Source organism: Phoca vitulina, unplaced genomic scaffold, assembly GCF_004348235.1.
Source record: "Phoca vitulina isolate PV1807 unplaced genomic scaffold, GSC_HSeal_1.0 scaffold20, whole genome shotgun sequence".
NCBI classification, from domain to species: Eukaryota; Metazoa; Chordata; class Mammalia; order Carnivora; family Phocidae; genus Phoca; species Phoca vitulina.
In genome coordinates this window covers 9,443,645-9,460,951 of record NW_022589723.1, presented here as the reverse complement: position 1 = coordinate 9,460,951, position 17,307 = coordinate 9,443,645, and the positions used below count along the sequence as shown (strand labels likewise).

The window sequence follows — 17,307 nt, the reverse complement described above, 5'->3', positions numbered from 1 at the left end:
ACTACCTTCAGCAGCCTCAGCACTGCCAGGCCTGCCCTGAACCTCTGAATCCTGGGCTGAGAGGAAATGGCCCCGTGGGACACAGACAAGGAACACGGAGGATGAGGGACATTTGGATACCCCTAGTGTATGTGCAGTCACAGCTGGGCTTTCTGGAAGCCATTCATGGCTGTTGCCCAGTACTTTCCAGCCAAGTGGATAAAACCTTTGGGAGTCCCAGCTGAATGGAGTGTGGAGCATCTTTCCTGAGGGATGGGGAGGGGAGGGTAAAGTGATATACCAGAGGGCCAGCATCCCGAGCCACCAGGCTCTATCCACACCTCCTCCGTCCATCTATCCAAATTGGCCTTGAGAATTCAAAGATCACAGTTCTGCTTTAGAGCTCATGATCTAGCAAGGCCCAGAGGCCAAACAAGAGGGCACCAGACTAGGACACAGAGCATCCTGCATCACCAACAACAGGAGCCCAAGTGGCAAAGACTAGTTTAGAATCCCAGAGGAGAGGTAACAGGGAAAACCTAGCTGGGTCTGGGGATATCAGGGAAGGCTAAACCTTCCTATTGCCCCTGAATCAGGAGGCGTCAGGCTGAGGACTGTCTTGAGCTGGCTCCAGCCAGCAGCAGAAAGAGAAAAAGCAGGAGCTAAGCAGAGAGGTGTAAAGGGTACAGGCCGAGAGGCCAGGAGTCAGCCTAGGAGCACGTTGCTGGAAAGATACTGGGTCTGAATGGCTGGCAGGTTGGGACAGGAACCCGGGGAGGTGGCATCCTTTGGGAGTAAGGCAGAAAGCAGGGTAGGCATTCACTGTTTGTGCATGCGCTGAGTACGAGGGAGGCTGAGGAATCCAAGATGGTGGGGCCTAGCGGCTACGCTGGGCTGCCCAGAGCAGGATGCACAGTTCAGATCAGTTGAACGAATATCCACTGCCTACTTCATATGAGGCTTCCAGGGTAGATGGGACTGTTTCTGCCTGGAGAAGCCTGCAGGATGGCCCCACCTTTTTCCTCACTCCATAGGACTGGACTTTGAGTAGAAATCCTGTTCTTGCCACCTCTCCAGGGGCCCAGGCTCAGAGCCCACAGGGTTCTAGAGATAAGAGTTGCTGGGCTTAAATATTTTTTTTTTTTTTTTAAAGATTTTATTTATTTATTTGAGACAGAATGAGAGAGAGAGAGAGAGCACATGAGAGGGGGGAGGGTCAGAGGGAGAAGCAGGCTCCCTGCCAAGCAGGGAGCCTGATGCGGGACTCGATCCAGGGACTCCAGGATCATGACCTGAGCCGAAGGCAGTCGCTTAACCAACTGAGCCACCCAGGCGCCCCAGCTGGGCTTAAGACATCAACATTTTTTATTAGATCCACTAAGTGCCGGGGAAGGGCCCTGGGCCCTTGAGCAAGTTTCAAGGCTCATCACCCTTAGATTCAGTCTCGTCTCTTCCCCACCACACCTCATTCCCAGTCCAGGCTTGGCTGTTGGTGGGCTCCTGACTTCTGCCTTCGCTCTGGCTCCCCCCAGTTATCATCTCGAATGGAGAGTCCTTCCTTCCTTCCAGGGACACTGAGGCTCAGGAAAGGGCGCATCCATGAGCAGTCTAGGCTGACTCACTCTCCCATTGGGCGCCCTGAGGCTGGGCCCAGAGGTGGGCTTGTCTGCCTGGTTTCCTCAGTGCTCTCGGCCTGAGCGCGGTGGGCAGTAGGGAGACGTCTGGTGCTCTTTAATTTCAAAGGCATCATGGCCTTCCCTGTGGAGCAGAGAGAGACAGGTCAGGGGTCACGGATGGCCCTCGACTTCTCCCAGTGGAACAGAACATTCCACCCACCCTCACCGGAAGCAGCGGGCACAGTAGAGGTCCCCGTCGCAACCAGTGCAGCGCAAGATGGCGTCCTCATTGCAGATGCAGCACCAGGGGAGCTCCTCTTCCTCAGCCTCGGGCCTGGCAGCCATGGCCTGGGCCTGCCGGGACCGGAGAGGAATGGGGGAGAGAAGTAAGATGTGTGGGAGACTGCTGCAGGAGCAGCTGGCCAGGCAGGGAGGGAGGCTGTGGTGGCGGCCGGTGGTTTTTCTCACCTCAGGCTCTGCCCTGCAGGACTGGGCCCGGGCTCGGAGAGTGGGCTCCACAGGGATGTTAAAGCCACTTGCCTCATCCAGGGCAGCTTCTTCCGTGAGCTGTGGACAGGGCGAAGAGGTGCAGCTCCCTGTTCCAGGCCTAGACCCTGACCCTCTTCCCCACGAGTATTTCTGTGCTCTGTGGCCTTAGCTTCTCAACCCATCTCCCTTATCTATTGCCTGTGGCTGCTGATACCCCATCTCCAGGGGCCAGTAGGCAGGTCTGGGTCATAGGGACAGTGGGGCCCCAGCCAGAACAGGAGCTGCAGAGAGGCCATTCAGTACGAGAGTGGAGGCAGGGTGAATGGGGCCGGGTGGGAGGTGGGGCAGTGAGACAGGGACAGGACAAGGCGGGGTCAGGTGGGTAAGGCAGGGCCCACCTGCTGCAGGACTCTCTGGATGGCTGTCTCCTCGTCCTCATCATCATCACTGTCTGGGAGGTGATAGTCCTGGAGGGTCACTTGAAGAAGGAACAACAGGAGTAGGGGAGGAGGAGTAACATGGACAGAGTTCACCTGAGTAGCTGTAGTTTTGCCCCCAGGAGCTGGTTGGCTTTCCAGTGGCACTTGTTCCAGAGCTAGGCAGCCTCTGTCGCCACTGATCAGATCCTGCCCTTCCCTGCCCCACCCTGCAGGGCTGGGGGACAGGAACAGAAGACTTTGCACCTGAAGAGACTGGGGGTCCCGGGCCCCTGATGCCTGCTACGTATTACTTTTCCACTCTTCTGCCCCAGTACCTTCCTTGTGGCTCTGGGCAGAGCTCGAGACCCCTGGGCACAGGAATTCCCAGCACCTGATTCAGCGTGGCCGGGAGTCGCCATTTTGTAGAGGTTGGCCTGGGGGTGTGTGGGGGGGGCCTGCCCGATGGACATGAGTGAGTTGCTGCTTCCCAGCCCCTACCTTTATCAGGGTCCTGGCCCTGAAGCACAGCCAGACGCTTGGCGAGGGCCAGGATCCTCTCCTGCCTCGTGTTCTCTTCCCGCAGCTCGATCGCTGCCTCAGCCAGCAGCCTGCTCTTCTCCTCTTCCAGGGACCAGGTGGCCTGCCCCGTGGAATTAGCGCTCTGGCCCCCTGGGCCACCTTGGTTGAGGTCATTCTGGACAGAGGCGGCTGGAAGGAGAGAAGCAGTCAGGGAGGCAGAGATATTCCAAGATCTCTCATCAGAAGCCAGTGAGCCCATTTCTCTACTTCCTTTAAAAACCATATATTATCAGCTTTTTGTTCAGCATTAGCTCCTGTGGTTTATATTACCAATAAAATCTATCTTTCCTCCATTTTTCCAAATGTAAAAATACTAGTAGTCTTAAACATGTTTTTTTCCAACTACATCCATCCCCACTCCTGATATTTTTACATGTTGCCCTTAGGGTGGGTATTCCACAGTATGAGCATCACTGCCCAAAAAGATGAGGATATGGGGACACTAAGCCTCAGCCAGTCTCTCTGCCTTACAGGCTGGCATGAATACTTCCAGGCAGCAGCACAGAGAGGACATGAGAGATCAGGTTCTTTATGGCACTAGGCAGGAAGCTTTCTACAACAGTGGGTGTGGCTCTGACATGGTCCCCTTTACCTCAGCGTTTCAGAGCAGGAGATTCAAAATCAGACAGCTTTGGGTTTAAGTCCCAGCGCTGCCATTTAATACCTGTGACCTTGGTCAAGTTCCTTAAGCTCATCAGGCCTCAGTTTCCTTGTTTATAAAATATGGATAATAATAGTATGTACAAGATTATGGAGAATAGTCAATGAGATTATATCTCTAAAGCAGGGCTTCTCAATCTTGGTTCATTGATATTTTGGACAGGACAGTTCTTTGTTGTGGGGGCTGTCCCATGCCCTATATGATGCTGAGCAGCATCCCTAGCCTCTGCTTGCCAGATGCCAGTGGCACCCTCTAAGTTGTGACAACCAGAGAGTCCCAGATATTGCTCTATGGGCCCCCCTGGGAAAATCATCCCTGGTTAAGAACCCCTGCTCTGAAGCATTTGAAGAGCACTGTCCAGAATTTTTTATAATAACAGAAATGTTCCATATCATTGTATTTGTGCTGTCCAAGACTGTAGTTCAACAGCATTTGAAATGTGGCTAGTACCATAAGGAACTGAGTTTTAAATTTCATTTAATTATTATTAGTTGTTTTTTTTTTTTTTTTAAAGTAGGCTCCACGCCCAGTATGGAGCCCAACGCAGGGCTCAAACTCACAACCCTGAGATCAAGGCCTGAGCTGAGATCAAGCCTAACCGACTGAGCCACGCAGGTGCCCCAAATTTCATTGAATTTTATTATTTATTTATTTATTTATTTATTTATGTATGTATTTATTTATTTTCTAAAGATTTTATTTATTTATTTATTTAAAGATTTTATTTACTTATTTGACAGAGAGAGACACAGTGAGAGCAGGATCACAAGCAGAGGGAGAGGGAGAAGCAGGCTTCCCGCGGAGCAGGGAGCCCGATGCGGGGCTCGATCCCAGGACCCTGGGATCATGACCTGAGCCGAAGGCAGATCTTAATGACTGAGCCACCCAGGCGCCCCAGATTTTATTTATTTGACACAGAGAGAGAGCGAGAGCAGGAACACGAGCAGGGGGAGTGGGAGAGGGAGAAGCAGGCTCCCCGCTGAGCAGGGAGCCCAATGCGGGGCTCAATCCCAGGATTCTGGGATCATGACCTGAGCCGAAGGCAGACTAACGACTGAGCCACCCAGGTGCCCCTCACTGAATTTTAATTAAATTCGAATAGCCTCTTCCTCATCCTTATCATTAGCATCATTGCAGAGAACATTCGCTGAACACTTACTATAAGCCAGGCAGGGCCTTAAGTGCTTATTAGATTATCTCACTTACTTCTCGTGATTTCCCTGTGAGGTGGGTTTTACCACATACACCTCCATTTTATAGCTGAGGATAGGGAGACTTAGGTCACGAAACTTTCTCAGAGTCACAGAGCTAGTTTAAGTGGTAGAATAAGAAATCACTGTCTGATTCTAAAGCCCGCACACTTATCCACGAGGCTTACACTGACTCCTGTTGGACTAAACTGTAGTTTACAATGTTGATTGGTCTCTGATTTATATTTGTGTCCCAGAGGGTGGGCAGCAGAGCCCGTCCTACTTGGGGAAAGAGTGGGGGGCAGGTCCCTGGGGGACCCAGGTGGAGAAGTTACCTGGGCCTCCTCGTTGCCAGCTCTCATCAATAGCCACCTTCGCTGCCAGCTGTGTCAGCAGATCCTGTGCCTGTTGGGCTTGGGTCCTGGTGTCTGGTGGCTGATGTGCCTGCTGAGAGGAGGGAACTTCAGTGGGGAGCCAGGGGAGGGGGGAAGGCAACACTGTAAGGTGCAGAATAGTCTAGGTTAGGGGTGGATGCTGAAGAGTTTCCAAAGCTCAGGGAAAGGGGACTAATCCAGGGCCCATATAGATCTGGCCATTCTTTCCTGCCCCACCCCATCCTACTGCTTGTCCCTGGTTCCTTGGCCTCGCAGCAGGCCTGAGGAGCAAGAGGTGAGGATGGGAGGTTTTGCCAATTCCTACAAAGTACATAAGTATACATGTATCTGGGCTTCTGCAAGGTCCTTATCCTAGGACCCCTGTCCCCCCAAGTACTCACAGGTTGGGGGGTCTGGGAAGGCGGAACTCTGCCCTGCAGTGCAGCAAGCCGTGCCTCCATCTCCTGGGTGGAAGGGATGGAACCCCGGGGTTCATCCCTCAGTGCAGCTAGCCTGGCTTCTATCTCCGCCTGCGAGGCCACTGACTCTGAAATGGGTATGGAGAAGCCCTGTAAGATCCCGAGGAATCCTAGTCCCAGGAGGCGTGGATGGTATCTTTTAGGTCACCCAGTCTGCCCCCACTCACTGGGCTTGTTCTGCTGGCGGAGCCGCGCTAGGCGCTCAGCAATGACTTGGTCTTGTTGGATCAGTCCCTGGCTCTGGACAGTGCTGGGCTTCTGCTTGGCTTCCAAGGCAGCCACACGCCTGGGAAGGTATGAGATTAGGCTCTTGAAGAATGCAGAAGGGAGGGGTGAAAGCACCCACTTGCCGTTTCCCATTCAAATCACTTCTAGGCATCCAGGGCGGCCTCCAACGGACAATATTCTGTGGTCCTCATTCATGTCACCCTGCAGCCCAATCCAGCTGACCAATCGAAGGGTCTGGCTGAGAGGACAAGGTCTACCAAGAAATGTTTCTGGAGAGAGGGCTGATGAGCTACTGTCTGAGCCCAAGAGGGCAGTCAGGAGGCTGAGAGAGGATTTTCTCTGGACCCTGTGCTCATCTGATCTAGAAGCTGGGAAGAGAGTCCTACCCTATGGCTCCTTTGTCTTTTCCCCATCCCTATTTGTCTCTGTCTGTTCAGCACTTACTTCTTGTAGTTCTGAGGTGGTGACCACTTGGAGGCATTGGCAGGAGAAGATCCTCTATAGAGAAGACATCTGGTATCAGAAGTCCCGCCATCTGCCAGTAAGTACCTCCCACCCCAAACACTTCCTGAGCTGATCTCTCGCCACAGAGCACAAAGCTGTGTGGGCTGGCCAGCCGACTGGTACCATGCTTGGCTAAACCCTTGACCATGTCAACTCACCTGGTCAGGACCTCGTGGCACTGCTTGCAGACTTTCTGTTGGGTATTCCCAGTCCGGGGCACCACTGCACTGAAGCTAAGGCAGCCACAACAGAAGGCCCGGCCACAATTCTTACAGCCATACTATAAGAAACATGAAGTAGGAGGTTCCATCTCTCACCCACCCCTGCACGCTCCTCCCTGGGACTCTCCAAGCACACAGGGAAGACACTGAAGTTGTGACCAGCTGCTGGGAGGAGGATGAGGAGTGGGGCCCCTAAGGCCTGGGGAGAGACAGGGGTGGAGGGTCTTTTATTCAAATCAAGTAAAGCTTTATGCAAAATTCCCATGCTTTCTACCCTGTCTTCAATTCCCCAATGCTGGGGTGTAGAAAACAAACAGGCAAACTTCATGCTGCAAGTCACTGACTCTTAACAAAGGAGTATCAGAGAGTGCAGAGCCCCTGCCTTCTCTGCCTCAGCAGAGATGGAGGGTGGCTTGGCTTCAGTATGGGATAACAATGGCCTCCATTTATTAAGCACTTACTGTGTGTCAGGCACTAAATTCAGTACTTAACATTCATCATCTGATATAATCCTCAAAATTTATACACACTACTTTACTTAATCCTGATGACCACCATTAATTATTATTACTATCTTAGATGCGGTCAAGAGAGGTTACATGACTTGTCCAAACCAAGGTGTTTCCATGAATAAGACAGCAGAGCTCAAATTTGAACCCTGACCACCCTGATTCCAAAACCCAGGTTTCTAAGTGCTACAGGGATCTGCATCCCTACCGTTATTCATTCATCCAATCTGGTTCCTATCTCCTGGTCACAACCGAGCAGAGGAAACCTATAGTTTACCAGGAGAACTTAGGGGCCTGTGCAGAGGACAAAAGAGGCTTTGCCATGGTGCCCCGGGAGCAGGAGGAAGGGCAGTAATCTAACTCAAGAAATCTGGGAAGGGCAGACTGCATGACGGTGAAGGTTTCAGAGCAAAGGGAGTAACCGGCATAGAGTGATGGAGAGTGGTCACAGGATAGTAACTAAGACTGGGCTGCGGAGGAGCAGAGTGGAGGGAACGAAACAGCTGCATCTTATACTTGGTGGAGAGAAAAGCCTACCTTTCTAGAAAGGACAGGAGCGTGCTCTACAGTTTATAGGGCACTTTCACCTCCAGCACCTCTCTGGGCCCTCATGTCAACCCCGAAAGGGAGGGAGCGTTAGCCCAATTTTACAGAAATGGAAAGTGAGGTTCAGTGACTTCATCAAAACCACACAGCTGGAAAGGGGCCATAAAACCAAGTCTACGGACTTCAAGTCCTGTGCTTTTCCTCCACTCCGGTCCTCCCTGGCCCTCTAGCCCGCGGGGAGAAGACTCGCCTCCTTCTTGAAGAGGGTAAACTTGACAGCGCAGCCGTAGCACCTACTCTCCATTCTGGTGGCTGGCGAGGCGCCGCAGGTTCCACAAAACTGAGAGATCGCGACCGGCAGGTCCCGAGACCCTTGGACTTTCCCTAAGCCCCGCCCTCGCCCCACGCCCCTTCGCGCGGGCTTGCTGCGGCCTCTGGCAGGAAAATCGCGGTCCGCCACGCTATCCGGAGAGCGGTAGCGGCAGACGCGGGGGCTGCTGGGAGGCGTAGTTCATTCACGACTGCTCCCTTCCTTCGGAGGCAGTCAAGCCTGATCCAGAACACATTTCCCAGGGGGCTAAGCGCCATTCAGTCCGTTTGGGATGACAGTCCCCGGAAATCCCTACGCACGCTTAGACTCTTGGGAGTTGTAGTACGAATCCAGTCAGGGTTGGAACCATGGCGGTGACCAAGGAGCTCTTACAGATGGACCTGTACGCGCTGCTAGGTATCGAGGAGAAAGCAGCGGACAAAGAGGTGAGAACGGTGGTGAGGAGGGCCAAATCCGACCGGCCTGCCGGCCCTTCGTGTCTTGGCGCCTCGCCAGCGCTGGTACCCGCTTTCCAGGTTCCGCCGGGCCCTAGGGAGGGGAGTGGGGGGCGGCCCGACGGCCTCAGAGGTGGTTTCCCAGACGTTTCCTGGGTGGTCTGAGGGCCTCACGAAGAATTGGGGTGCACAGAAGGGAGGCTTCTAGCGCGGGGTACTGTGCTCTTCCTCTGGCCCTTGCCTAGGAGAGGCATCTGGATGAGCCTGAGAGGGAACCCGAGTCCCCTCCCTGCGCCTGCGCAGTGTCAGCCTCTGAGTCCGCTTTTGCCTTTTTTAACTTGAGGTTACTTCATAGTCACCCCCTGAAGGCTGACTGAACTCCGCTTAGAGAGTAGGGCGGAAAAAAGACCTGTCTCAAGGCTCCTGCACTCCCTTGTCATCCCTTTCTTGACAATGTGACCTGTGACTGTGCCATCTCTGTTTTCCATCCCAGCCCACTGTTGCCCTCTGAAAACGTGCTAGTGGGCTCAAAGCGGGAGGATCAGAAGAGTAAAGGCAGAGGGCCTGAAGTTCCACGGGAAGGTGTTGATAAAGGTGCCAGGGAGTGGAATACTAACTGATCAAGCTGTAATTAGGATTTCTGTTATCTTCTCCTGGAGAATGGTGGAGGTTGTAGCAATGGAGGAAAGGGAGGCAGATAATTCATCAGATGAAAACTAATGCCTACGAATGGCCCTGTACTTCATGAGCTGTGTGAGCTTGTGAGAAGAGGAAGCTCTGGGCAGAAAAGCAAGGAGATCAGTAGGGTCCTGAAGGAGGGATGCTGTCAGCCTGCACGTCACTGTCTCCTGCGACTGCAGCTGAAATCAGAAGTTGGCCATGGATGTGTACAGAACACCAAAAGCATCTGCTACACCTGTCTCATAACTCTTAAAATTTAATATTAATAATGCCCAACACCTATATAGTGCTTACTATGTGCTGGGCACTATTGTGAGTGCTCTACTTTTTTTTTTTTTTTTTAAAGATTTTATCTATTTGACAGAGAGAGACACAGTGAGAGAGGGAACACAAGCAGGGGGAGTGGGAGAGGGAGAAGCAGGCTTCCCGTGGAGCAGGGAGCCCGATGCGGGGCTCGATCCCAGGACCCTGGGACCATGACCTGAGCCGAAGGCAGACGCTTAACGACTGAGCCACCCAGGCGCCCCAGAGTGCTCTACATTTGTAAATTTAATTTGTACTTCATTAATAGTGAGAAATTACTTTGGACATTTTGCACCAAATCCCGCCACTGTGTTGGAACCCTGAAATCGAGAACTTCTGAGGAAGGCAATTGGGAGCCGTTGATGTGTATATCACTCAGAGGTAGAGGTGGGTGGATGAGCTGCCACTAAGGGAGTTGGGTGAGGCCATTGTCTAGACAAGATACCAAGGTCTAAGCAGGCCAGTATCCAGTTTTCACTCAGATGAGATAAGGAATATGTGAGAAGACTCTTTATAAAGGGTAAAAGGTGCTGTTCCTACCTGTTAGTAGGGGAGGCACAACTATAATATAAGGGAGAACATAGTAAATTCCTTAAGAGGATATTATAAATGGCCAATAAGTACTTGAAAAGATGTTCAGTACCCCTAATCATTAGGCAAATATAAGTCAAAAACCACAATGAGATACCACTTTATACCCATTATGATGGCTATTATTAAAAAAACAACCAACCAACCAACCAACCAGATACAGAAAGTAACAGGTGTTGACAAAGATGTGGAGAAATTGGAACCATTGTGCATTGTTGGTGGTGCATCTGCTGTGGAAAACAGTGTGGTGAGTCCTCAAAAAATTAAACATAGACTTATATGATTCAGGAATTTTACTTCTGGGTATATACCCAAAAGAATTGAAAGAGACTCAAATAGATATTTGTACGTCCATGTTCATAGTAGCATTATTCACAATAGCTAAAAGGTGGAAGCAACCCAATTGGCCACCATTTCTTCTTCTGTGAGGTTCCTCTTACATGAGGTTCCTTGAGTAGTCAGATTCATGAGATAGAAAATAGAACGGTGGTTGCCAGGGGCTGGACGGAGGAGGTGGAATGAGAAGTTAATGTTTAACTGGTACAGAGTTTCAGTTTTACAAGATGTAAAAAGTTCTGGTGACTAAGGGCAGTGATGGTTACACACTAATGTGAATGTACTTAATGCCACAGAACTGTACACTTAAAAATGGTTAAAATGGTGGGGTGCCTGGGTGACACAGTTGGTTAAGCATATGACTCTTGATTTTGGCTCAGGTCGTGATCTCAGGGTTGTGAGATCGAGCCCCACATCAGGGCTCTGCGCTGGTCATGGAGTCTGCTTAAGATTCTCTCTCCCCCTCTCCCTCCAACTTGCAAACCCCACCCCCCTGCTCTTGAGCCCTCTCTCTCTACAAAAAAAAAAAAAAGAAAATTAAAAAATGGTTAAAATGGTAAATTTTGTTATGTATATTTTACTTTTTATTTTTTAAATTAAAAAATGTATGTATGTATATATATGTGAGAGGGAGCATGAGGTGCAGGGGGAGGGGCAGAGAGAAGGAGAGAGAGAGAATCCCAAGCAGGCTCCATGCTTGCCTGACGCGGGGCTCAGTCTCTCGACCCTGAGATCATGACCTGAGCCAAAGTCAAGAGTCAGAGGCTCAACTGACTGAGCCACCCAGGCTCCCCTGTTATATATATTTTATAATGAAAACAACCAACTAACCAAACCAAACCAAAACCAGCACAAAGAAGAATGTTTGACAAAGACCATATGTGGCCTCCTAAAATTTTTGGCCTTTTACAAAAAAGTTTGCCTACCCCTACTAGAGTTAGGGGCAAGGTCAGCTCCACCTTTCTGTACATGGAACTTCCCCCTCTGCCATCCTCCTAGTGTAACAAACCTAGGAGCCCAGAGTGGGCTAAACACCACCATTGGTGGAAATTTAGAGACTCAGCAATTCCTAGGTAGAGATTTTTGTTCCCATTCCAGCCTCAGAGGAGATAAGCAGGGCACGGTATTATCTTCTTGTAGAAAAACCTTGAATTGAGGACCTGGGTTTGGTGTGGAAGTGCTCCTGGGGAGAGGATCATGCCCTGGGAATTCAGTCCCTTGCTAGAACCTGAAGCAGTGAGCCCCTTATTCTTACCTGCTCATGTGCACGTGCGTATGTGTGTGCATGTGTGCATGGGTGCTTGCCCTTCCCCCTCACTCACTCACTCAGTCTCTGCTGGGCAGGGCCCCAAGGCCTGCCAATATGAAGAGTATGTCATGAATTAATGCCATTTGCAAACCCTCAAGAGATTCTGAATTAATCTCAGGAATTACCTGGGCGACTGCAGTGGCCTTCTAGCCCTTTTTCTAGTTCTGCTCTTGCCCCCTTGAGCCTCTTCACACAGCAGCCAGAGTGAGCCTTTAAAAATGTGAATCAGGGGCGCCTGGATGGCTCAGTCAGTTAAGAATCTGCCTTCGGCTCAGGTCATGATGTCGGGGTCCTGGGATCCAGCCCCACATGGGGCTCCCTGCTCAGCGGGGAGCCTGCTTCTCCCTCTCCCTCGGTCCCTCCCCCTGCTCTCGTGCTCTCTCTCAAGTAGATAAACAAATAAATCTTAAAAAAAAAAAAATGGGAATCAGATTGTGTCACCTCTGCCCCAACTCCCCAGTGGCTTCTCATCAGTCTTAGAATGAAACCTGGGGATGCCTAGGTGGCTCAGTTAAGAATCTGTTTTCTGTTCAGGTCACAATTCTGGGGTCCTGGGATAGAGCCCCCCATTAGGCTCCCTGCTTAGCGGGGAGCCTGCTTCTCCCTCTCCCTCTGCCCTTTGCCGCGCTCATGCTCCTTTTCTGTCTCTCTTTCTTTCAAATAAATAAATAAAATCTTTAAAAAAAAAAAGAAAGAAAGAAACCTGAAGGCCTTCTCCGGCCTCTGGGGCCCATGTTACCTTTCCTTCATGTTCCTTACCATCCTCCCCTTGCTCACTAAGCTCTTGCCATCTCAGTCCTCCTGTGACTTTTTTTTAAATTGTGCTAAAATATGCATAACATAAAATTTACCATCTTAACCCTTTTTTGAGTGCACAATTCCAGTGGCATTAAGTACATACCCATTGTGCAACAATCACCCACTGTCCATCTCCAGAACTTTTCCATCATCCCACACTGAAATTCCATAGCATTAAACATTAACTCTCCATTCCCTTCTCTACTATTCTACTTCTTTTCTCTGTGAACTTGACTATTCTATGTACCTCATGTAAGTGAATGTACAAATATCATATATTTGTTCTTTTGTGTCTGGCTTTTTTCACTTAACAGTTTTCTCAAGTTTCATCCATGCTGTTGCATGTATCAGTATTTCCTTCCTTTTCATGTTGTTGTTTGTAAAATTTAAATATATATATATATTTTAAGATTTTATTTATTTATTTTTAAAGATTTTATTTATTTATTTGTCAGAGAGAGAGCACAAGCAGGGGAGTGGCAGGCAGAAGGAGAGGGAGAAGCAGGCTCCCCACTGAGCAAGGAGCCTGATGTGGGACTACATCCCAGGACCCTGGGATCATGACCTGAGCCGAAAGCAGCTGCTTAACCAACTGAGCCACCCAGACGTCCAAAGATTTTATTTTTTTAAGTAATCTCTACACCCAACGTGGGGCTGGAACTCACAACCCTGAGATCAAGAGGTGCATGCTCTATCGACTGAGCCAGCCAGGCACCCCACCCGCCCCATTTTTGACTTTGAATAATATTTCATTGAATGTATATACCACATCACCACATTTGGTTTATCCATTCATCTGTTCACAGACATTTGGATGATTTCTACCTTTTGACTGTTGTGAATAATGCTCCTGTGAACACAAGTGTATAAATAGCACTTTGTCAATTCTTTTGGATCTATACCCATAAGTGGAATTGCTAGATCATATGGTAACTCTATGTGTTATGTTTTGGGGGAACTCTGTACTGCCTCCCACAGCAGCTACACCATTGTACATTCCCACCAGCAGTGTACAAGGGCTCCAGTTTCTCCACATCCTCCACAACACTTGTTATTTTCTCTTTTTTGGGGAGTGATAACCTTCCTACTGGTTGTGAAATGGGCCTCTAGTGATTTTTTTTTCAAACTCACCTAACACATTCTTGCTTCAGGGCCTTTATACCTGCAAATCCTTCTGCTTAGAACATCCTTCTCTGGCAGCTGTATATCATCATCTCACATCTGCACCTTATTCAGATTGCTATTCAAATATAACGCTCTCAAAGAGGCTTTCCCTGACCACCAATTTAAATAATTCAGTACCCCTACACCCTTACTCTGCTATATATATTTCTAAGTAGTACATCTCACTACTAATGCTCACTACCACAATGATCTGTGGTAGCGAGTACCCATCTGCTTGCCATAGGTCTCCCCCATTAGAATGGAAAAAATCCAGGAAGGAAAGGACTTTCTCTCTTTCGTTTATTGCTGTGTCTCTAGCACCTAGAACAGTATCTAGCACTTGATATGTGCTCGATAAATACTAGTTGAGTGGATGAATATGCATTATTATTATTTTTTTCAAGATTTTATTTATTTATTTGACAGAGAGAGACACAGCGAGAGAGGGAACACAAGCAGGGGGAGTGGGAGAGGGAGAAGCAGACCCCCGCTGGCGGGAGCCCGATGTGCGACTCGATCCCGGGACTCCAGGATCATGACCTGAGCCGAAGGCAGACGCTTAACGACTGAGCCACCCAGGCGCCCCACATTATTATTTTCTTAGTAATACTTTGTGACAAAGTGAAATTACTAGACCAAAAGTAAATATATTTAAAAGCTTTTAAAAAAATTTTTGGGGGGGGGCACCTGGGTGGCTCACTCTGTTAAGTGTCTGCCTTTGGCTCAGGTCATGATCCCAGGGTCCTGAGATGGAGCTCCACGTTGTTGGGCTCCCTGCTCAGCAGGGAGCCTGCTTCTCCCTCTCCCTCTGCCGCTTCCCCTGCTTGTGCTTACTCTCTCTCTCTCCCTGTCTGTGTCAAATAAATAAATAAATAAATAATCTTTGAAAAAATAAAAATACAACTTTAAAAACCTCTAAAAAAATTTTTTTTAAGTAATCTGTACACCCAACATGGGGCTCAAACTCACAACCCTAAGATCAAGAGTTGCATGCTCTACTGACTGAGCCAGCCAGGCACCCCTAAAAGCGATTTCAAAGTTGTCTTTCAGAGAGGTAGTACCGACTTTCACTCTCACCAGGTAGGCAGGATTGCCCATCCTCTGCTTGCAGCCCCCGCTCCATTCTTGAATGCAGCATGCTCTGTGCTCCATGCCCTTCCCAGAACATTGGACCTTTATTAAATCAAGCTTTACAGTGTTCTCCTTGTTTGTTTTTGGTTTCCTTTCCTGTTCTCCATGTGTGTTTCAGAGGAGAGTGGAAACATTTCCCACAAACATCTGATTCCACAAACTTTTATTAAGTGCCTAGCATGTGTCAGCCTCAGAGTCTGGTGCTAGGGATACAAATGTGAAGAGAGCGGTCCCCGTAGGGTTGCCCCATCTTGCCAGTTTCCACCTTCTCCATCTCTTGTTCCTATGGCCCATCATTTTGGAATGCAGAGGTTAAAGTCGATAATTCTAGAAGTTGATGCTTTCTCATCAGATGATGATTTCTTTTTTTATTTTTATTTTTATTTTTTATTTTTTTTTAAGATTTTATTTATTTATTTGACAGAGAGAGAGACAGCGAGAGCAGGAACACAAGCAGGGGGAGTGGGAGAGGGAGAAGCAGGCTTCCTGCCGAGCAGGGAGCCCGATGTGGGACTCGATCCCAGGACCCTGGGATCACGACCTGAGCTGAAGGCAGACGCTTAACGACTGAGCCACCCAGGTGCCCCTCTTTTTTTTTTTTAAATGTTTTATTTATTTATTCATGAGGGTCACAGAGAGAGAGAGAGAGGCAGAGGGAGAAGCAGGCTCCCCGCTGAGCAGGGAGCCCGATGCGGGACTCGATCCCAGGACCCTGGGATCATGACCTGAGCCGAAGGCAGACGCTTAACCATCTGAGCCACCCAGGCGCCCCCAGATGATGATTTCTTAGAGAGTGTAACTTGGTATAGAAAATAACAGTTTTTCTAACTAATCTTAACAAGTAAGGCCAAGAATTGTTTGTTATATCTACCATATGTTGAAAGTGGATGGAAATTATAATACAGAGCATCAAGCAATGTTGGGAATTGCAGCTGTGCTTTAATCATCACCTTTGTATTTATTAGCAGTGATAGGAAAGTGGACTTTGACTCCAAAGTCATTGTAAGTCATTGACTCCATGACTTACCTAGTTGTGACCTTGATCAAATATTTTACTTCTGTGTGCCTTGGCTTCTCTGTGTGCACAATGGGAATGATGGCAGCCCCTCCCTGCCAGCATTGTTGTGAGGCTTGATCCAGGTCAAGCATTTAGCATGGCACCTGGCACAGAGTGAATACTCACTGCATGTTAGCTCTTCCTGTTAACATTGTCCTTCCACCTTCCTTACACTGGAAGATCTAAAGTCAAATACACATCTCCCACAACTCACATCTAAGGGTGCCCTCCACCCCTCAGCCCTTCTCACTCATTCCAGTCCTGACAGACCAGGGCGGACTCAGTGATTCCTGCAGCAGTCTAGGTAGAAAGGAGGTGGGGAATCAGGTAGAACAAAATTGAGGATCAGCAGAGTCCACTGTTCAGTTCAGATCTACAGATGAATGGAATATATCACCAAGAACAAGGTACCATGTGGGCATAGTGGGATTTAGAGCTGAAGCAGACATCAGTCTGCTTTCTGCCAGCTCACACAGTATAGTGAACAATGAATGTTGAGGTAGATTGAAAGAGGTTCCATTAAAATATTTAAGGAAAATGCTGTAGGAAGAAGGTACGAGTCATATAATGGCGGGATCAGGGAAGACTTCCCTGAGGAGGTATTTTTGTGCAAGACCTTGAGTAGAGAAAAGAATATATCGCAGCGGGGATCTTCACAGTTGTTGACTCTCTTCATTTTATAGACAGGAGGATGCAGGTCCAGCAAGGTTATGGAACTTGCTCGAGATCACCCAGAGAGTAAGCATCAGACCCAGACTGGAGCCCCAGTTTAATATTTTTCCCACTTCTGTGCAGCTGACACATGTCTTTGTTGCCTATTGTGGCCTTACCTTTCATTTGAAGCCCTTTGAAGGGTACATAACTCACTGTATCTTGGCAAGTAGTGCTTGATGAAGCCTGGTGCTTGAAAATGCATTTTGATGAACTCTTTGAAGACTCAAATTTTAAGTCTCTTTACCAGGAAAACTACCAGGGACACTTAATATTGGCATTTTCAGGAAGGGATGTTAAATTATAGCATGTAAGTTACTTTAAGAAAAAGGCTATCTTTCTTGTATGCTAGCTAATACCTTTATTTAAACTCCATATTTCTGTTATACTCTAGAATGGGATACACCAACATTCTTTCTTCCAGAATTAAGAAGAGTAAGTCTTGGGGCACCTGGGTGGCTCAGTCGTTAAGCGTCTGCCTTCAGCTCAGGTCATGATCCCAGGGTCCTAGGATCGAGCCCCGCATCGGGCTCCCTGCTCCGTGGGGAAGCCTGCTTCTCCCTCTCCTACTCCCCCTGCTTGTGTTCCCTCTCTCGCTGTGTCTCTCTCTGTCAAATAAATAAATAAAATCTTAAAAAAAAAAAATGAAACCTTCCTCTTAAAAAAA

The 17,307-nt window shown here is 48.9% G+C and overlaps 2 protein-coding genes across 7 annotated transcripts in view; one reads left to right on the top strand and one right to left on the bottom strand.

Moving 5' to 3' along the window:
• Positions 1-1,266: 1,266 nt before the first annotated feature.
• On the bottom strand, positions 1,267-8,239 carry ZFYVE19 (zinc finger FYVE-type containing 19). Of its 3 annotated transcripts, none has more exons than XM_032417408.1 (11): positions 8,045-8,239; positions 6,677-6,798; positions 6,459-6,512; positions 5,954-6,072; positions 5,709-5,854; positions 5,269-5,380; positions 3,002-3,211; positions 2,483-2,562; positions 2,064-2,162; positions 1,822-1,949; positions 1,267-1,737 (listed from the first exon to the last, which is right to left on the bottom strand). In XM_032417408.1, the coding sequence occupies exons 1-11, from the start codon at positions 8,096-8,098 to the stop codon at positions 1,659-1,661; spliced, it is 1,203 nt and encodes a 400-aa protein (XP_032273299.1). In that variant the 5' UTR covers positions 8,099-8,239; the 3' UTR covers positions 1,267-1,658. The 3 variants fall into 3 exon arrangements, with proteins under 3 accessions (XP_032273299.1, XP_032273300.1, XP_032273301.1); XM_032417409.1 differs by having other exon boundaries at positions 5,269-5,377; XM_032417410.1 differs by lacking the exon at positions 6,459-6,512.
• A 213-nt stretch (positions 8,240-8,452) lies between these two features.
• The window catches only part of DNAJC17 (DnaJ heat shock protein family (Hsp40) member C17), a 41,842-nt gene continuing 32,987 nt past the window's right edge, over positions 8,453-17,307 (top strand). For 2 of the 4 annotated variants that reach the window (XM_032417381.1, XM_032417379.1), the window contains exon 1: positions 8,453-8,550. In XM_032417381.1, the coding sequence (XP_032273272.1) occupies positions 8,473-8,550 (78 nt within the window). In that variant the 5' untranslated portion in view covers positions 8,453-8,472. The remainder of the gene's footprint in view (positions 8,551-17,307) is intronic. The other 2 variants (XR_004301020.1, XM_032417380.1) reach the window with 1 other exon arrangement.